The 21,680-nt window shown below is 41.0% G+C and overlaps 1 protein-coding gene across 2 annotated transcripts; it reads left to right on the top strand.

Annotated features, from left to right (window-relative positions):
• The first annotated feature begins 12,227 nt into the window (after positions 1-12,227).
• CORO1A (coronin 1A) lies at positions 12,228-19,443 on the top strand. 2 transcript variants are annotated; one of them, XM_051988814.1, is made up of 11 exons: positions 12,228-12,344; positions 14,299-14,497; positions 16,164-16,286; positions 16,507-16,636; positions 16,732-16,916; positions 17,097-17,216; positions 17,645-17,749; positions 17,858-18,003; positions 18,099-18,156; positions 18,672-18,887; positions 19,170-19,443. In XM_051988814.1, exons 2-11 carry the CDS (start codon positions 14,300-14,302, stop codon positions 19,272-19,274), a joined length of 1,386 nt encoding a protein of 461 aa, XP_051844774.1. In that variant the 5' UTR covers positions 12,228-12,344; position 14,299; the 3' UTR covers positions 19,275-19,443. The 2 variants fall into 2 exon arrangements, with proteins under 2 accessions (XP_051844774.1, XP_051844764.1); XM_051988804.1 differs by lacking the exon at positions 12,228-12,344 and having other exon boundaries at positions 13,714-14,497.
• Positions 19,444-21,680: the final 2,237 nt, after the last annotated feature.

Raw genomic sequence — 21,680 nt, 5'->3', positions numbered from 1 at the left:
CAATTTGTATATTGCTTAGAACAAAAACATATGAAGAGTTTATGGATTAGCTCACAATTTTCTTGCCTACCTGACCAAAGAGAAGAATTCTGGCAATTCTGTTTTTCCTAGTGCCAGGGACCATCGATAGATCATCAAGAGTTCTGGCAGAAGCAGACATGTGCTTGCTAATGTGGCACAAGAGAAAAATTAATGAGGAATTCAGAGAGGATGGAAAAATTTTCTGGGCAGTATCAAGCGTTCTAAGAGAGAAAGGAGAAGGGGCAGCTAGGTGGTGCAATAGGTAGAGCATCAGCCCTGAAATCAGGAAGACCTGAGTTCAATCTGACCTCAGACACTTAATAGTTCCTATCTGTGTGACCCTGGGAAAGTCACTTAATCCCAATTGCCTCAGCAAAAAGCAAAAAGAGAGAGAGAGAAAGGAGACTTCTTGGGAAGTGCCAGTCTTTGGAATTATCTTGAAAGTAACCTCAAGTTTGAGAATATGGGGCCCTAGTTTATGGAGATGGGAAGTTTCTGAGCATCATGAAACTTGGAAGAAGAAGATTATCCACATGACTCCTGAATTTAGAGGAACAATAAGGGTCAAATCTACAACATGAGGAAGAAGGCTTTACTATCCTATACTTCTGAAGTAAATTATTTGAATGATATAGATCTAATGGAAGAGGGTTGCCCATCAACTAAGTCCAAATTATGCCCTCTGGGAAAAGTACCAATCATAAGAGATACTAAAAGGAACCATGTAGACCTAAGGGAGAGAGCTAGAGATTCACCAGAATATCAGAATCATGACCCTATGGCAATCTCAGTTCCTTTTGAAAGAAATCACTATAAGTGATTTAAATGTTTCAGTATCTATTTGTGGATTCCTGTGAATCCTTTGCTATCTACATTTTCTATGGGATGAAGAAAGGTACCAATTTATAGTTGTTTTGGATGCTTGTAAGGGATCTGGAGATCCCCTTTCTCTACATCCATAGAAATTCCGACTTGATTTGTATTTGGAAATTTTTTAGAGTAAATACTGGCTCTTTGGACCAACATCCAAGATGAGAACCCTTCAGTGTAAGCTGACAGTCTTGGGATCACTAAGCCACTGGTTCTAAAAACTCTAAAAACTCATCTGACTGATTCATGCTGACTAATGTCAAACAGACATTCAAGGACCTTGAGATACACTACACCTTTAGATAAAGGCTATTTCCAGGTGTACTAATAATATCCTTCCTCCCAAGAAAACTTCCTGGAGGCCTACCTCAGCTCACATCAACTATATTTGAGGAACTGACCCTAGTTTCCTAAGAGAAATTCTGTTTTCCCAGTTCTTGGGAAAACATTCAGAGGTGATTCAGACCAATTCCAATGATCTTGTGATGAAGAAAGCCATCTGTACACAGAGAGAGGACAATGGGTACTGGGTACTGAATGTAGACCACAACATAGTATTTTCAGTCTTCTTGTTGTCATTTGCTTCCATTTTGTTTTCTTTCTCTTTTTTTTCTCTTTTTGATCTGATGTTTCTTGGGCAGCATGATATCATCACATCACAGCACAAATATTTGGGGAAATATGTATAGAGAAATTGCACATGTTTAACATAGATTAGATCACTTGCCAACTGGGGGGAGTGAAAAGGGAGGGAAAAATTAGAATCATCTATGTATATATTTTGAAAATAAAAAGCTTTAAAATAAAAAAAAACCTGAACATTGAAACAACAACAAAAAAAGAAAAACATTCAGAAGAATTAGTGCTCCAGGAATGTTTTCCAGGGAAATATGAATTGAGGTACTGACATGCAAAAAAGGGGGGCTACCGTGAATACAACAAAAAAGATTCTACCTCTTTTGCTTCAATCCTTGAAGATTTTGTAACAACAGAAAAATAATCTTACTTAAGTCTTTGTTATGAGGTGGAGAAGATACTGGGCCAGAAATTAGGAGATTTGATGGCTAATCCCTAAATTTGCCCTGGATAGTTGGAGAATAACAATACCAGTAGCTCATATTTATATAACATGGTAAAATTCATAAAGGACTTTTCTCACAGCAACCTAGTGAAGTATTATTTCAGCATGCAAATATTATCTTGTTTTAGAAGAAAAGTTGACTTGCTCATAGTCATATAGATGTATAGATGTCCCAAAACAGGTCACATAGCTTGATGAGGCCTTAGTTTTCTCAACCACAAATTGCAGGGAAAGAATTGAATTAGATTATCACTCAAGTCCCTGTCAACTCTAATACTTTAGGATTGCAAAACAATTCATTGAAAGAGAGGTTGGATTCATAAAGAGCTAGTTACTGAGATATTTGTGGATAAAGAGAATCAGCCAATTAATTCTCAGTTATACTCTATGGTTAGATTCGATTCTTGTCTATGATACAGAATGCCCCATCTAGTGGCCATAGTAAATATTTTTGGGGCTCAGACTTCCTCTATATTATAAGAATTCATAAACATGCAATGGACCCAAATTAGACAAAGAGTGAGTAACAAATAAACAGGTCTGATTTATAATTAGGAAAAAGTCCTTGGTTCTGAGATGAAATTCCCTAACCATTTGTAGAAGATCTACTCAGAACTCCCACAACAGGATTTTTCATTATTATTCAAAATTTAAGAACTTTGATATTAGAAAAGTCAAATCAGTAAATCTTGATCAAACAACAAAGTCTCAATGATAATGATAAAAGTAATGAACATCGATGCAAAATTATTTCAATTTGTAATCATTCATTCTGGTTAAAGGTGGAGAGATCAGAAATAGTAGTAATTTGCCAGATGATGTAACCTATTGATAATCCTTGTTTCTGAAGAGACTGAGTGCATCACTTTAGTTTGGGAGTTTTGAAGAACAAATAGCGATAAAGCCAATCAAATGTTTGCATTAAATCTGGCACTAATATGTTAAGTCTCCAGGATCCGAGGGCTACCAGGCTACCTAAGGAGACGACAAACTGTCCCATTAGACCAGCAAGAAGGCTAAAACTTCCATACCAATAAGCTTTGGGATTGGATATGAAAGGGACATGGACATTTCCAACATAGACCAGATAGGTTGAAGACCTAGTCTCAAAAACAAAACAAAACAAAAAAATAAATAGTAGTAAATAGCAAATGGAATGGAGGTAGCCCATATATAACAAATTTTCTTTCTCTGTTATTATCAAATACTGGTGGATAGTGATTTTTCTACTATTGACCATTTGAGTCAGCATTGTATCTTTGGCTACTCCAAAGCCACTTCCTTCTCTAGAAGGACTCCAAGGCCCAGCTAACTCAGGTATTACCTACCCTACTTTCTACTTTTTTCTCAGGGAATAATAATTAAATCAATATTACCATTGTTGCTGGACAATGCCTGACAATCTACTACCTTCTAGTTCCGTGGACCTTCCCCCAAGTGCCTAGACCAAAAATCCTTTCCCTGGCTACCTCTCATATCCTCAGCTTCTAGTACATTGGCAGTGTCTGGCACGTAATAGATATTTAATAAATGTATGCTAATTGATTGCTAATTGGTTCAGTCTTACGTTGCATTTGGGGAAAAAATATACCACTAAAGGAGAAAGATGAAAGTGTAATTTGGAAATGAAACTCTCTATGATCAGAAATAAAAACCTAAGAAAATATGGCAGAAATTTCCTCCCAAAAGAATCGGTTAGGTAGTCTTAGGTTGAATACTTCTTTAAAAAAAAGTTTTCATTGATATCTTTTATTTCTTACATCATCATATTTAACACAAATATTCCTGTTCCTTCCCTTCCCAGAAGGCCATTCCATATAAACAAATATTATATTTTTTAAGAGAGGAAAAGAAACCAATCAATATGACTGATTTATACATTGGAAAAAATCTGGAAACATGTGCACTGTATAACACCCTTGAATCCACAAAGGGAGTAGGTTGGGGATATTCTCTCATATCTTTTCATTCAAATACTGCTTGATTTTTGTAATTTTGTTACATTCACTTTTAGGGTTTTGTGTCATTGTTCTTTACATTGTAGTTACCATGTGTATTGTTTTCTTGGCTCTGCTTGCTTCATTATGCAGAAGTTCATATAAATCATTCATCACATATTTAATTTCTTATAGGATAGTAATATTCAAAACTTGAATACTTGTAGTAAAAAGGAAGTTCCTTATTTCATAAGGCAAACAATTTGTTCCATTGGTGGACTGCTCTAGTGAGAAAGCTTGAAAAAAGTGGTTCCTTCAATGCATAAGTAGACAAAGAATATGAACAAACAGCTCTCAAAAAAAATTGCAAACTATAAATAACATGAAAACTTGCTTCAATTCATTAATAATGAGAGAAATGAACATCAAAAAAAAACCTTAAGATTTTACCTCATACTCTGCAAATTGGCAAACAAAACAAAAGATAGGAATAATCAATATTGGAGGGGTAGAGGTAAGGCAGATACATACAATACAGGAGTATACAGGTATATGCTGAGTTGTGAATTGGTTTAACCATTCTGGAAAGAAATTTGGAATTATATCAAGATTATAAATAACATATCCCAAAGATCCCACTGCTAGGCATATACTTTAAGGAGATCAAAGATAGAAAGAAAGGTCCTATATATGCCAGAATATTTATAGCAGAACTTTTTTTTTGGAGTAGCAAAACACTAGAAACAAAGTAAATGCCCATCAATTGGGGAATGATTAAATAAGCTGCATTATATGAATTTAAGGAAATATTATTTCATTGTAAGAAACAATGAATATGAAGGACATAGAAACATAAGTGAAGATATATGGACTGATGAAAAATGAAATAAACAGAATTAGAAAAATAATAAGCACAATTACTTTTTGTTTCATTGGGATAGAGAATGCCTCAAGTAAGAATTTCTTCTAACATTGAAAAGAAACACTTTCTTTGTTTTTTTAAACATCCAGGACACACAAGAATCATATAGTCAATATGTGTCCAAGGCAAAATTCTAATTCTGACCTTCTGGACTCAGAGGCCAGATTTCTATTCTCTATACCAATAATTCTAACTTTTCAGTCTCACCACATGCTTCAAAATTATTGAAGGCCTTTCTATGTGGATTACATATACTGATATTTACCATATTAGAAATTAAAATATCTTAGCATTATTGTGAAAATAGTTTTGGCCTTGTAGACCTAATGAAATGTGGTTCCCCAGACACACATTGAGAATCATTACTCTATACCAAACTACTATGAATAAACAGGACAAAAGAAGAAATTGAACACCATGTAATTCTGATGATCAGGTTTGACTCTAAAAATTAGAAAAGAAAAAATGCATCTCTTTTCCTTCTTCTTAGAAACAGGGAACTATGTGCAGAGACATTGCACATACCATCATTCTTAATTTATGAATAACTTTGCTAAACTGTTTTTCTTTCTTTTTTCTTCTTTGTTATAAGAAATGGCTTTATGGGGAGGGAAGAAGAGAGGTATATATTTGGGAAATGAAAGTAATATTTAAAAAGATACCAATAAAAAAGCATGCAGTATATAGAAGGGAAAAAATGGTTCTCAGAGGAAAATCAGGATATAGATAAAGATACATAATTGAGCAATCAGTATAACAATAGTAAAGCACGTTTGCATGAAAATTTAGTTTACAAAACACTTTCATATCATCTATTTCATTTGATCATCAAAATTCTGTTAGAGAAATAAGGATTCATTAGCCTCACTTAATTTTTAAAAATCCTTCAATACATGGCTATGTGTAGCCTGGCCAAAAAATCCCATATTAGGAAAATCTAAAAATGCATTTGTATATCTCTTTCTGCATTTTAAGTTCAACAATTCTCTTTCAGGAAATGAGCGGGATGTTCCATCTACATAGGTATATATATGTTTTATAGCAGGCCCTACAACATGTTATTTTCCTTTTTTTGTCATCTTTGCTAGTCTGATAGGTTTGAGGTAGAACCTCAAAGTTCCTTTAATTTGCATTTTTCTAATTATTAGTGATTTAGAGCCATTTTTCACATAATTTTTGGAAGTTTGATATCTTCCTTTGGAAATTGCCTGTTCAAAAATGGATTCTAATCTTTTTAATAGCATTTTATTTTTCCAAATAAAGGCAAAGGTAATTTTCAACATTCACCTTTGGAAAAATCTTGTTTCTAATTTTTCTCCTTCTCTCCATCTCCCCCCCCCCCCAAGACAGCAAGCAATCCTATATAGGTTAAATGTGTGCAATTCTTCTAAACATATTTCCATATGCTTCATGCTGCACAAGAAAAATCAGGACAAAAAGGGAAAAAATACAAGAAAGAAAAAAACAAGTAAGTAACAACAAAAGAGGTGAGAATACTATGCTTTGATCCATATTCAGAATCCATAGTTCTCTCCTGGATGCGGATGGCACTTTTTCATCACAAGTCTATTGGAATTGCCTTGAATCACCTCTTTGTTGAAAAGAGCCAAATTCATCATAATTGATCATCACTTTATCTTATTACTGCGTATGATATGCTCTTAGTCTGCTTTCTTCACTTAACATCCATTCATGTAATTCTTTCCAAGTCTTTTTGAAATGAACCTGCTGATTGCTTCTTATAAAACAATAATATTCCATAACATTCATATACCATAACTTTAGCCATTCTCCAACTGATGGGCATCCACTCATTTTCCAGTTTCTTGCTACTACAAAAAAGACTGCCATAAACATTTTTGCACATTTGGCTCCCTTTCCTTCTTTTATGATCTCTTTCAGATATAGACCCAGTAGATACTGCTGGATCAAAGGGTATGCACAGTTTTATAACCCTTTGGCCATAGTTACAAATTGCATTCTGCAGTGGTTGGATCAGTTCACAACTCCAGTAACAATGCATTAGTATTCCAGTTTTTCCACATCCCCATCAACATTCATCATTTTCTTTTCCTATTATTTTAGTCAATCTGAGGTGTGTGAAGTGGTACCTCAAGTTGTCTTAATTTGCATTTCTGAATCAATAGTAATTTAGAGCATTTTTTCATGTGACTAAAAATGGCCCTAATTTCTTGGTCTGAAAACTATTTGTTTATGATCCAACCATTCTAGAGAGCAATATGAAACTATGCCCAAGAGACTTTCAAACTGTGCATACCCTTTGATCCATCAGTGTCTCTACTAGATCTGTATCCCAAAGAGATCATAAGAAATACAAAAGGACCTACATGTGCAAAAATGTTTGTAGCAGCCTTTTTTGTAGTGGCAAGGAACTAGAAATTGAGTTGATGCCCATCAGTTGAGGATTGGCTGAATAAGTTATGAATATTATGAAATATTATTGTGCTATAAAAATGATAAACAGGCTGATTTCAGAAAAGCTTTGAAAGCTTGCATGGATTGATGCTGAGTGAAATGAGCAGAAACAGGAAAATATTGTACACAGCTACAGCAAGATTGTGTGATGATCTGATAATCAACTCTTACAAACCTGGCTCTTTTCAACAATGAGGTGATTCAGGTCAATTCCAATAGATTTGTGATGGAGAGAATCATTTGCATCTAGAAAGAGGAGTTAGGGATTGACTGGATAACAACATAATATTTTCATCATTTTTGTGGCTTGCTTGCTTTTTTCTCTCATTCTCATTTTTTTTCTTTTTGATCTGATTTTTCTTGTGCAGCATGAAAAATGTGGAAATATTGTATAATAGAATTAATTGCACATTACTTGCTGTCTAGCAGAAGGGATGGGGGGAAGGAAGGGAGAAAAATTTGGAACATAAGATTCTGCAAGGATGAATGTTGAAAACTATCTTTGCATATATTTTGAAAGTAAAAAGTTCATTTAAAAAAGAAACTTGTCTGTTCATATCCTTTCACTATTTGGATTCTAGTCTTAACAGTAAATCAGTTCCTCATTATGTCCTGGAAATAACTTTATCAATGAAATGTCACAGAGATTCTTGCCCCCACCCCCACCCCATTACTTGTTTCCCTTCTAATTTTTCCTATTTGATTTGCTTGGGCAAAACATTTTTATTTTATCATTAAAACCATCCATTTTATTCTGTGTGAGCCTTATCACTTGTTTAGTTATAAACTTTCCCCTTATCCATAAATCCAAAAGATAATGTATTCCTTGCTCCCCAAGTTTGTGATTGAATTTTAATATTTAAATCATGTATCTATTTGGAACTTATCTCCATGTCTGGTATTGGTCTAATTTCTGCAAGTCTGCTGTCCAATTTTCCTAGCAGTTTTTGTCAAATTCTTATCCCAGTAGTAGGGATCTTTGGGTTTATGAACCCAAATATTGTGTTTCATATATACTATTATGGTGGCAGTGGAAACAGCACCAGGCCTGGAATCAAGAAACCCTGAGTTCAAATCCCAGTCATTTATTTAGCGACAAACTTACTAGTTGTGTGACCCTAGACACTAACTTAGTCCTGTTTGCCTTAGTTTCCTCATGTATAAAATGAGTGAAAAAAGAAAAGGCAAAATATTTCCGGATCTTTGCCAAGAATATCTCAAATGGGGTTACAACTGAAAAGACTGAACAATTAAATTAATTAGGTCTGTATTTTTGAAAAAAAGTTTTCTAGTTAGATTCATATAGTCCCTGAGTGAATCTTGGTCTATTTTATACTTTCCATGGTTATTTCGAATGGAATCTGCCTTTTTTGAGTTTTGGGGTGTGTGTGTGTGTGTGTGTATGTGTGTGTGTATTTATATATATAAAGTTCATTGTTTAGATCAATTTATCTTCCATCTTGCATATGAAAGCTCATAATTTAAATCAATTTATCTTCCATCTTGCAATTTTGCCAAATTTATTTTAATTGATTTATTAGGTGATACCCTGGAGTTGTCTAAGTAAAGCATCATATCATCAACAAAAGTGACCATTTTGTTTCTTCTTTGCCTGTGCTTATTTATCTATTTGTTTCACTTTACAGATGAGGAAATTGAGGCTCAAAGAATGGAAGGCCATGCAGTAAATGATGGAACTGGAACATCACAGGTCTTCTGCTCTAACCCAATATTATTTCTATCACATTATGTAGTTTCCTTTTACAGTCAACTAGGTCCTTGTACAAAGTTCTAGACTTAGGAGGACTGGGCTATTTCTGTATTGCCATCAATGGCTCAGAGGTGGTCCTTGTTATGCCAGCAATTTGTGTGACTCCCTCGGTGAGCATCATATGCTCAGTCATTGGAAAAACCTCAGAGGGCAACCAGTCCAACTTCCCTCAGTGCAAAAAGTTCTTACTGAGCATCTCTGAGTAGTTAACCTCTACTTGAATAATTCTAGTAAAGAGAAACTCATTATCTCTTATGAGATAGTCCATTTGTTCCAACTTGGGATAGTTTTATTGTAAGAAAGACCTCCCTCACATTAAGCCAATCAGTTTTTCCAAAGGGGACCTTAGTTTGAATTTTTATTTTGCTTCTTACTACCTAGGTAACCTTGTGTTGGTCACTCCCTCTCTGGACCTGTTTCCTCATGTATAAAATGAAGGAGTTGGACTAGATATCTATGTTTCCTCTCAGATCTAAAACCCCATGATCCCATGGATTTCTTCCACCTGATTCTGCCCTCTACAGTGATATAGTGGGTATGATGTGTATATGTCCTAATTCCTCTTCATAACCATTTTGTTTTCTCCCTAAGTTTTTTCTTTTCCAGATGAAATATTCCTAGTTCCTTTTTATAAACTTCTCCCATTCTTAGTAACCTTTCTCTAGAAATTCACTAATATGTCACTGTCCCTTCTAACAAGTCCTACTGCCATGGAGCTTGCCTTATACTGCTGTATATATATATACACACACACAAGTGAAGATGCCCCCAGTTAGTAATTATATCACACAGTTTATTTATTGAACTTAAAAATCCCCAGACATTTTTCTTGTCAACATCTGACCATCCAGGTCTCTGCTATCCTGTATTTGTTCTGAGGCACCAGCCATTGTAGATAGGTAATAAAGAAGAGAACTGAAGAATGGCACTTCAGTTTAATCCAGTTTTAACATAGAAATTATTAGATAAAGAAGAATCATATTGAATGTATAAATATGAGTATGAAACCGAACTGCCTATTCTTAGAGATAGGCTTCAGCAAAAATCTCTTCTGAGACTACTGATCTAAAGAAAATGAATTGGAGTGCTGCAGGAGTGATTTGTGTTCCTGAAAGTCTTCCTGACAGTGATGGAGTGTCTCAGTGAGAGGTAGTACTATTGTAACTTTATTATCTCTTTGCATAAAAGCTCTAGTGTTTGTCAGAAATATCCAGCAGATCTGAGGGGGAGCTGGTGTAAAGGTAGGAATCAGAAATAGCCAGCAGATCTGAGGGGGAACTGGGATATAGGTAGGAATGGATGACATAGCTCGGAGGGCTCAGAAATCAAAATTGTTTCAGCCTTCTTCAAAAGTTCAGGAGCATCTTCCTTCTTCTTTAAATCTTTTTTCAGTCAATTAATAAATATTAAGAATTTAGTGTGTCACCTCTCAAATCGATTAAGATGACAGGAAAAGATAATGACTTTTGGAGGGAATGTGGGAAAAGTAGGACACTGATACATTGTTGGTGGAGTTGTGAACTGATTCAACCATTCTGAAGAGCAATTTGGAACTATGCCCAAAGGGCTATCAAACTCTGCATACCCTTTGATCCAGTAGTATCTCCCCTAGGCTTGTATCCTAAAGAGATCATTAAAAAGGGAAAAGGTCTCACAGGAATAAAAATGTTTGTAGCAGCCCTTTTTGTAGTGGCAAGGAACTGGAAACTGAGTGGATGCCCATCAGTTGGAGAATGGCTGAATAAGTTAGGATATATGAATGTTATGGAATATTATTATTCTATAAGAAACAATCTGCTGGATGATTTCAGAGAGGCCTGGAGAGATTTACATGAATTGATAGTGAGTGAAGTGAATAGAACCAAGAGAACATTGTACACAGCAACAAGAAGATTGTATAATGATCAATTCTGACGGACGTGGCTCCCTTCAACAATGAGATGATTCAGGCCAGTTCCAAGAGACTTGTGATGGAGAGAGCCATCTGCATCCAGAGAGAGGACTATGCAGACTGAGTGTGGATCACAACATAGTATTTCTACTTTTGTTGTTTGCTTTCATTTTTTCTTCTTTCTCATTTTTTCCCTTTTTGATATGATATTTCTTGTATAGTATGATAATTGTGGTAATGTGTATAGAGGAATTATACATGTTTAACATATTGGATTACTTGCTATCTAGGAGAGAAGGTGGGAGAAAAGGGGAAATTCAAACACAAGGTTTTGCAAGGGTCAATAGTGAAAAATTATCTTTGCATATGTTTTGAAAATAAAAAATGTCAATAAAATTATCAGAAAATAAAAAGATTTAAATAATCTTACATAAAAATTTAAAAATGAGCTTAGTGTATACAAGATTCCCAATCTATCCCTAGCGCTTATCCCTTTCCAAGGTGAGTTTGAAACTAGTTCTATTCCTCAGCAATTCGGTAATAAAGACTTAGAAATTGGTATTTTGAGGACCAGGCCAGAATGCTCTTAACTATACAAAACCTTAAGAACCCAGTAAGACCCTAGGTTAGGAGAGTGGTGGAATTTTTGAGAACTCTGTTGCAATGGAAGCAAAAAAGGGTTGGAAGGATCTCCATTTCATATCTGGGACAGGATAGGTCTCTTAGGAGACTCCTGACACTACCAATAACAGGTAACTGATTGTGAAGGGAATCAAATGTGGGGTCGTGGAGAGGAAGGGAAGAGAGAAAAGAGCTCCATGCATCTGGACATTAAAAACATGAAACTGGAAGGCAGCGGGACTGGTGAAACAGAATGAGCCCTGGATTTGCAGAATACTTGAGACTAAATTCTAATCCTAGTTCATGACCTTGCAAAAGCCTTAGACAAGCCAGCCAACCTCTCTGAGCCTCAGTTTCCCCAAAGGTAAAACGAGGGGATCCCTGGAAGGTCCCTTCAAGCCCCGGACAGAGGATCATTTGTAATAGGACTAAGCATCTCTCACCAACCCCACCAAAAAGGAGCTGCCCTACCATCCGCAGCCCTGCCCCTAAGAGAGCTCGCCCACTCTGCCCGCTCTCCACCCATCCCAGTGTTCGGGTGAACTTTGCTGGAGGAAGCGAGACCTAAAGACAGTTAAAGGAAGGGGAGTGGGCGTGTCTCACCGAATAGCCCTGCCCCCTTCCCTCCCCAAAGGGGTGCTGCCGCTTTTAAAGGGGCCGGGCTAAGCCGTCTGCTTCTCATTCATTGTCTTGACAGGAGCATCCTTTGCCGGGCGGGTGCTGTCTCCCAGGCTCCGGCTTCAGCTCCTTCTTCCTCATCAGGCCTGGCCTCCCTGCATCTCAGTCTGCATCAGGTGAGGTGAAAAGACTCGGGGAGAAGAGGGGGATGCAGCAACGGGGAGGCTCGAAGGCTCCGGGAACCCACCCTCCTCCCAGCCACCTGTGGGTGTGGGTTTGAGTGTGGGAGAAGCGTAGGCTGTGGGGGTAGAGATGTCAGAGTTACATCCCCACCCCAAGTTTCTGTGTGTCTCTCCTAGGGCTGACTATTTCTGTCTCTGTGTGGGTGGGGTGTCTTAACAGCGTTCATTGCCAGCCCTGGATCGCTGTAGAGGTCGAGTTGGGGGGATGGGAAGGGAGGAGCTTGTGGGTGAGAATCTGACTTCCATCCCCACCCCCACCCCCTCACATCTCCCCTGGAGGAGTCCGAGGGAGCAGGCCTGAGAACAAATCCCCCAGAGCATGGGAGGTGTTGGGCAGAGGCCTGGAAGGCAGAAGGAGCTCTCAGAACTGGGAGACAGGAAGAGGTTTCAGAGAAAAACAAGAAAACTCTTAAGTTCCCCTTTCTGTGGTTTCTGGGCCCTGCGGGGTACCTGGGGTGGGGAGGGGGACTGGGTGGGGCAGCAGCTTCCTGCTCTTCCTGCCCCTACCAAAAAAACCCGTCAAATCAACCTAGGCAGGTTCAGGTCAGCAGCTTGCCCTCCCCAAGCCAGAGATAGACAATTAGGGTCCTCTGCCCTATGAATCAGGGGGATGGATGGGAAAGGGGTCAAGATCCCTGGCGGCGGCAGGCTTTGTGCCCTTCCACCTGCAGCTCCCTGCCCTTGGAGGGGCACACAACCTGTTGCCCCTGCTGCCTACAACCCAGCATGTACTCTGGTTCTTCTAGCTCAGGCCTAGAATTCCCAACTTCCCTCCCAGTGAGGCCTAATTTTCTAAAGCAGGGCATCTCAGTGAGGGATGGAGATCTAGGATCATGGGGCACGTGGGCTTTCAGGAGAGAAGCCTCTGTCTGTTCCCCTCTAGGCTGAGCAGGTGGTATAAGGATTTGGTGGAGAAGGGGGACGGCTGGAGCACCAGGCTCTGGGGGAGTTCTCAGCCTTTGCTGATGCTGAACCTTGCCTGGTCCAGTGATGGAGGAACCTATCACAGCGTGGGAGGATCAAAAACAAGTGTCAGTTATAAATGCAGCTTGGTCTCTCCTTCATGTCTAGCCTTCATGGCCTCATGAGGAGGTAGCAGCATCCTCTGAGTCTCTGGTCTCAGGGGACCAGGAGAAGGGCATAGCAACACAAAGGAAACCATTTCTAGAAACCTGTCTGCTGGGCAGGGAAGAGAACTCGCAACAGCCATCCCCACTATTCCCTGGCAATGGCTATTCCCTCCAGCCCTTAGATCATCTATGTTTGTGCAGGGTTTTTGGTACTAGGTGCTGAGGGATGGAAAGATGCAGGAATCTGAAACTATCTTTGCTCTCATGCATGATAGTCGTTAGGAAGATGAGACACGAAAAGATAACAAATGCCAGATGATACATAAATGCCAGTTGAGTAGCACAGACAGCAACATGTCGTAGGAGTTGAGGAAGGAGAAATCACTGTGTCCATGTGTGCAGATGGAGCAGGGAAATCTCAGGCAGAGGGATGGCACTGGTATGCATGGGCATAACATAGCCCAGGGTTTCTGCAGTGTGGAATGTATATACGGAAGTCATGGGAAATAAAAGCTGCAAAGGTAAGCTCATGGAAGGCTTTAAATATCAGGACAATGAATTTGGACTTGGTTCAGTACTCGAGGGAATGTTGGTTTCTGAATAAAGGTAGTAATAAAGGAGAAAATAAAGGAGAGGTAACAGAATCAATGCTATGGCTATAGGGAATTCAGAACTGAAGTGCGAGCATGGTTTGGAAGAAGATTGGAACCAGAAATCAGGAGGTTGCTTTTTAATTCATTTTCTGTGACTGGAGCTGGGAAAAGGTGGGAAGCTGACAGGACTTCTTTTTGAGTTTCTTTCCTTATGTCCACCCCCAGGATGAGCCGACAAGTGGTCCGAAGCAGCAAGTTCCGACATGTGTTTGGGCAACCAGCCAAAGCTGACCAGTGTTATGAGGATGTTAGAGTCTCCCAGACCACTTGGGACAGTGGATTCTGTGCTGTCAACCCCAAATTTATGGCCTTGATCTGTGAAGCCAGCGGAGGGGGAGCCTTTCTGGTGCTGCCCCTGACCAAGGTGATGATGGGTCCTGGGAGATGGGAGAAACCAGAAGGGTAAACTTTCTATGAGAAAAGAGTCAAAAAAAAAAAAAAAAAAGTAGACACCCTTGGCCCCATGAAGTCCCCAGGTAGTAAGGAAATGTCCCTAACCCCGGGTTTTAGAATCCTGCAGTTTTAGGCCTTCAAGAGTCCACCTGGCTTAGAAAAGACAAAGTCCAAAGAGAAGGCCTGACCTCTAAAATCAGTTTATTACTTGATCTAGACCTGGTCTCCTAATTCCCCATTTCTCCATTTTCTTCTATTTCTTCAGATGACTTGACCTCTCTTTAGGGACATCACATAGATCAGAGAAAAGTTAAAGGGCCAGCAGAGAATACCTTAAGAAATAAGGTCAAAGGGACAGAAACAATTCACCTCACATCCCCCACCCCACTTCATAATCTGTGGGTCAGCTGCCCTTCTACTGCCTCACAGGCTCCCATAGGGGATCTACTAGAGGCTAGGAAGGGGCAGTGGGAGGGGACTAGCTTAAGAGGACTGCTCTTCTGGATTGACACCCCAGCCTCCCTTTTCAGCCCAGCTTCTGCAACTTGGACAGGGGGGATGGGGTAGTCTGAAGTCTGAGGTTGTTACCTTAAATGGGCCGATGGAGACAAACAGAAGAGGAAGTGGTTTTGGGTGCTGAGAGCTCAGCCCCTGGCCTCCCCCACCCAACTCTCCACACCGGAAACCCTGCTCAGCCTGCAGCCCCCGGAAGAAAGACCATGTTTCCAAACTTCTTATACCTTGCTTTAAGCTAGAGGGTACAGATTAGGGGTTCAAACATTTTAGTCCTTTCCTTCTCTGATAGCCATTGCCCCTTACTTTCCAGAGTGTTTCTCCAACTAGCCCAATTACTCTAGCTTCAAGGTCCCAGCCACAGACTCTTCGCCTTCCCCATAGCCTAGCTTCCCTTCTCAAATTTCCTCAGCAAATTAATCTGAGAAGCCCCTGATTTTCAATCTTCAAGGGAAAAGATACACTAGAAAATGATCCTCCCTCCCACACCCCTGCCAACCCTTCTAGGCTTGGAGGGTATGGAAGACCCTTCCTCACCTTCAATAGACCTCAAGAATATGGTGGGATCAAAGGAACTAGAGGGAATTCTAGATTAAGTCAGAACTGGAAATTACCTTAAAAATCATCTAATCCATCCTTCATTTAATAGATGAAGAAACAGAGAGGGAACATACATCTGTTGAGTGGCAGAACTGGGTCCTCAATCTCCTGACTCAAACTTAGTCCAGCAATCTTTCAACGATCTTTATAATTCCCTTCTTTTCTGGACATTGCCTCCCAACCATTATCCAGCAACCCATGCAGTTAGCTTCCTTTTACAAAGTAATATGGTCAGCAGGGGAACAAGACAGGAACATTTTTCCTGTTCTCTCATGAATATACAGACACAGCTCTGTTTCTTCCATCATTGCTGTGCCTTCCTGCCCCAGGAATACAACATACCTCTTTGGTATTTTGGATTATTTCCATTTTTTTTTCTTTTCTTCAATCCCAGATGTGGGAGGAAGGAGAATATGGAGGACACACTCCGTAGGAGGGATTATATGGCATATGGGGTCGAGGCTGGGCTCCAGGTTGGTCGGTTGCAGGGAACCCTGATCTTCTCTCTGACCTCTCTCTCTCAGACTGGCCGGGTAGACAAGAATGTGCCCACTGTCTGTGGTCACACAGCTCCTGTCCTAGACATTGCCTGGTGTCCCCACAATGACAACGTCATTGCCAGCGGTTCTGAGGACTGCATGGTCATGGTGAGTTGCGGAGAGGTAGAAAGGGAGGCAAAGGGGAGGAGCTGGGAACTGAGGGAGGTATCTCAAAGTCCAAGAACATGAGACACAGATGGAAAGAATACGGGTAGAGTGGAGCAGGCAAATCTGCACAGGTCATTCTTAAGAGGGATAGGACAAAGGGAGCTGCTGCCAAGGGAGGGGGGGAGTCAGAGCAAGTCGGATTTCTTCTCTGTCCTCTTAGGTGTGGGAAATCCCTGATGGAGGCCTGACTCTGCCTCTCCGGGAGCCAGTGGTCACACTAGAGGGGCACACCAAGAGAGTGGGCATCGTGGCTTGGCACCCAACTGCCCAAAATGTGCTGCTCAGTGCAGGTATGAGGTGGGTGTGGGTCTGGTGACAGGGCAACACAGAATGTAGGGTGGAGTGCACCCTTCAGGTTCTCACCCTTTTGTTTTTTTCCTCACAGGTTGTGACAATGTGATCCTAGTGTGGGATGTGGGAACTGGATCTGCTGTGCTGACCCTGGGCCCAGATGTACACCCAGACACCATCTACAGCGTGGACTGGAACCAAGATGGGTCACTGCTCTGCACCTCCTGCCGGGACAAGCGGGTTCGGGTCATTGACCCCCGAAAGGGCACAGTTATAGCTGTGAGTAAACATGGGTTGATTTAAGGCTCTCTTTATGCTCCCCTTCACCCACTGAAAGCATCCCTATGTTGAGCAAGGACCTTGTCTCCACGGGGAGGATTCTCTTCCTCTGATCCTTGAGGTCTCTCTTCTTTGGATAAGGCAAGTCTGACTCATTCCACCTCACATATCCCCCCTCAGGAGAAAGAGCGTCCTCACGAAGGGACTCGGCCAGTTCGGGCTGTGTTTGTATCTGATGGGAAGATCCTTACTACAGGCTTTAGCCGAATGAGTGAAAGACAGGTGGCTTTGTGGGACATGGTAAGTGAATCACCTCAGGCAAACACTGAGGGAAAGAAACAGGGAAAGTGTGAGAATACATCTTGGGGGGTGGGGAGCAACAAGGACAAAACAAAGGGAATTGAGGTTAGACACTAGGAAGAACCTTCTGACTGTGGAAACCTGGGCTGGTGATCAGAGCCTGGGAAGAGGCACCCAGAGACCAGCTTCTAGATGCACCACTAATAATGATTTCGTGTCATGTCACTTCATTTCCTATGGGCATCAGCTTTGTTTTTGGAAAAATGAAGGCACTATTTGACCTCTCATCTTCAGTTCTTATACTCCAGGAGCCCCTTATAGGGGACAGATGGAGAGAGGCTCTTGATAATCAGGGGAAAGGCTCCCTTGGGAACTGACCACCACAGGGGCTGAGGACTGAGCCACCTCCTACATTCTTGTCCCTGCAGAAGAAGCTTGAGGAACCCCTGTCCCTGCAAGAACTGGACACAAGCAGTGGGGTCCTACTTCCCTTCTTTGACCCTGACACCAATATCGTCTACCTTTGTGGCAAGGTGGGTAGGTTGGGCCAAGGATGGGGTTGTCTGAGGCCTGGGCTGGGAAATGGGGAGATGGGAATGTAGCATTTCTCTTGATACTTAATTCCCTGTTCCTACTCCCAGGGGGACAGCTCCATACGTTATTTTGAGATTACAGCAGAGGCTCCTTTCCTGCACTACTTGTCCATGTTCAGTTCTAAAGAATCCCAGCGAGGGATGGGTTACATGCCCAAGCGAGGTCTGGAGGTCAACAAATGTGAGATTGCCAGGTAAGGGACCATCCCTTGGCTTGATAACCTCTTCTTTACCCCAAGCCAGCTCTGAACACTAAACAGTTTTGTTCACCAAAAATATACCCCTACAGATTCTACAAGCTACATGAACGGAAGTGTGAGCCCATTGCTATGACTGTGCCTAGGAAGGTAAGATTCTACCCCTTCCCATACACCGTTAGCTAACCACATCTTCATTCTTTGGGATCCCATTCCCTGGGGGACCAGTCTTTCCATACAGCTAGAAAACAGGATGTTGGGGCAGCTAGGTGACACAGTGAATAGAGCACCAGCCCTGAAGTCAGAAGGACCCAAGTTTAAATCTGGCCTCCGACACTTAATATTTCCTGTGTAACCCTAGACAAGTCACTTAACCCAAATTGCCTCAGCCAAAAAAAAAAAAAAAAAAAAAAGTGAGAGAGAAAATGGGATGTCATAGATTAGGGTCTGGGAAAATAATTTCTGAGGAAGCTTGTTGGGACAGGAAGAGAGGTGAAGGTGGGAAGGTATCTCTAAGTTTTCTAGCCAGGATACCTAAGTGATTTCATATCCAGGATAGCAGGAATGAGCTTTAGACTCTCACTAACCTCAAGAGCCAATAGGAGACAATCCTGTTTTGAGATACACCACTTTGACCCTATCACCCCTGCACCTTACTCCCACAGTCAGACCTTTTCCAAGAGGACCTGTACCCACCCACGGCTGGACCAGATGCTGCGCTCACAGCAGAGGAGTGGCTGGGGGGCAAAGATGCAGGGCCCCTACTTGTGTCCCTTAAGGATGGCTACGTGCCCCCCAAGAGTCGGGAGCTGAGAGTCAACAGGGGGCTGGACAGTGGCCGCAAGCGTGGCACCACGGAGTCCAGTGCAGCCCCTAGCACGGTAAAAAGGGCTCTCCAAAGGGGAAGGGATGGAGAAGAGAGTTCAGGTACACATCCACAGGTAGAGGAACAGGGAGCAGGTAAGGTAGAGAGTGAACAAATAAAATAAGGCAGCCAGTATGTTAGCTGGGCCAGGGAAAGGATAAGAGGGCAGCCCTTGGGGAGGGGAGTGCAGTCCAAAGAGTTAAGGGATGATGATGATGGAGAGCATATTGTGGGAGGGAGGAGAAAGAGGGAGGAATCAAGACCCAGCATCTGAACTCCAGGGTGCCTCTCTTCCCAGGAGGCTATGTCTCGACTAGAGGAGGAGCTGCGACAATTACGGGCTACAGTGCAGGAGCAGCAGAAGCGTCTGGATGAGCTGGAGGAGAAAATCACAGGGAAGTAGCTTGGCCCCAGTACCTGAGATATGACTGGGCCTTGCCCCATGGGCAGAAGTCACTGGTTGAATTAAACCCATGAGGACGCCCTTCCTCCCCCTTCCCATTTCCCCACATCTTATAGGAAGGAGTGGGTCTTACAAGCAAAGAAAAATAAAATGGTTTTATTTTCTGATACCTCCTAGACTCTACTAACTCAAGCCCTTCAAAGATCTCTGTGGCTCTCTAGAGGGAAGTTGGAATGCCTCAACTCGGCAAAGATGGGGAGACTGTGGGCATGGTCAAAACACAAAAGCTGACATTCAACTTTCACAGCTTAGACAGCAGATTAGATTTCAGCACCCATACCTTAAAGTTTTGAGTATACAAGTCAACTATTGGGCAAGCCAGAATCAAGGTTTCACCCCAGTCCTTCCCATAAGTCTCTGCCTAAGTCACATCTATCTTAAGAAGGAAAGCAATTTTTAATGACCTTTCTAATAATTGTGCAATCTTAAAATGTCTTAAGGAGAAGCATAGGACTGAAATAAAATCTTGCCCCATTCCTTATTTTAGAGATGGAACAGGTAAAAATCAGAGAGGGAAAGTATGTAATTTATGGTCACTTATTAATTAGTAGCAGAGGCAGGGTAGAAGCCTGATCCTTAAAACTCAAAACTTTTCAGCCACACCATGCAATCAGGATCAATTCATTTGAGGGCCGATGTAAAATTAAACCTCCTTCACCCACTCCCTGATTCTATATAGCACCTACCTCCAGCTCTTTGGTTAACAACAAATACCCCTTTTTCTGAGTTCGGTGACTTTAAAAGTGGTCACTCTAAGAGGTCATACACTTTTTCTAATTATACTACTACACAAGGCATTTATGAAAATTCTTCTTGAGGACTGCCTTCTTGTGGCTCTTTTCAGTGGAGGTAGATATTAGGTTCTGAAGGTGGGTTCATTTCTGGAAAGTTCTGAGTCATTCAGAGTCACAGCTCATGAACAAGGAGGGGGGGGGCAGGAGGTTGAAGGAATTCCATTTTTGGTCAGAAATGAAAAGTAATGATAAATAAAGTACTGAGATGGGTTTCCTTCTGTGGAATATAAAAATCACAGCAGTTTCCTAAGAGAAGTTCTCAAAATCACAGAATATCAAAGATTTGAAGGGTCTTAAGCCTACCTACTATAGTCTCTACCAAACAGGAATCTGCTCTAGAACACAAATTGACAAAAGACCACTTAGTCTTTGTGTGAGCACCTCTAGAAGGGAAGCATTACCTCCTAAGGCCCATTCCACTTCTGAATAGCCCTAAATGTTAAGAAATTTGTTCTGACCTCAAGCTTAAATATACCTCTCTACAACTGAGGACTCTAGGGCTAAAAAAAAATCTGATAAGACTTCCTTAACACTACTTCAAATACTTGAAGACATCTACCCATTCTCATCTCCTGTCCCCCTCCCCAACACCCACCTCTTTCTCAGGCAGGATATCTTAATTTCCTTCAACTGATTCTCAGAGCATGGATTCAAGAGCCTTCACCATCCAAGTTGAACTCCTGCTATTGACTAGCCCATTTTTCTACTTGTCCATAAGATGTCTCATGGGAGACTTTTAAAATGCTTTGTTAAAACTTAGGTAAACTATCCACAGCATTTCCGTGACCTATCAGTCTAGTAAGCTTGACAAAACAGGAAATAAGGTTAGTCTGGCATGGCCGAGCATACTGGGCTCCTTGTGATGAAGTTTTCTTTTTTTAGATATTCACTAACTATCCCTTTAATAATTAATTTTAGAATTTCTCCAGGAATCAAAGTCAAGGTGAATGGCTTATGTCTACACACACACACACACACACACACACACACACACACACACGATTTTGAGAAACATTGCTTGTAAAATGACATTTAGATTAGAGGACTTCACTTTTTCTGGCATTCTAGCAGGCCAAGAACATGTATTAACTCCCAAAAGGATCGACTTGAAAATATGTTGGGGTATATGAGCTCTGGGCTGATATCAAACAATTAGTCTTACATTCAATTAACACTGGGTATTTGAAAATTTTTGGCATAAGGTAACATACTAAGAGTCCTGTTAGGGACTCATCTCAAATCTCAAGAAAAATGGATCAGCTCATACCACAGCTGTTCCCAGGACCTGGCACACAGAAACCAAATACTTAGTTTGGTTCTATTCCTATTACCATCAATCAGTTGGCAATAACATAGGGCCCAGTAGAAAGCACAGTGGGTCTGAAATCAAGAGAACTTGAATGTGAAGCCTGGTGCTGCATCAGCATGTGACTTCAGGTTCACCATACTTTCATCATGTCTTGAGTTTCCTTCTCTATATAATGCACTAGATAATTTCTAAAGTACCTTCCTCCTGCACCCCAAAATCTATTTCTAAACTTGGTGATGCACA

This window comes from Antechinus flavipes, chromosome 1 (genome assembly GCF_016432865.1).
Source record: "Antechinus flavipes isolate AdamAnt ecotype Samford, QLD, Australia chromosome 1, AdamAnt_v2, whole genome shotgun sequence".
Taxonomy (NCBI): Eukaryota; Metazoa; Chordata; class Mammalia; order Dasyuromorphia; family Dasyuridae; genus Antechinus; species Antechinus flavipes.
The sequence above is the reverse complement of the archived record's forward strand: the minus strand, read 5'-3'. Positions and strand labels throughout refer to the sequence as shown.

Excerpts from the sequence above, each read along its gene's own strand:
- CORO1A (XM_051988804.1), top strand. The coding sequence starts at position 14,285 with ATGTCCACCCCCAGGATGAGCCGACAAGTGGTCCGAAGCAGCAAGTTC. Across the intron at positions 16,637-16,731 it reads AAATGTGCTGCTCAGTGCAG|GTTGTGACAATGTGATCCTA; the intron begins GTATGAGGTGGG and ends TTTTCCTCACAG. Across the intron at positions 18,888-19,169 it reads CCAGTGCAGCCCCTAGCACG|GAGGCTATGTCTCGACTAGA; the intron begins GTAAAAAGGGCT and ends CTCTCTTCCCAG.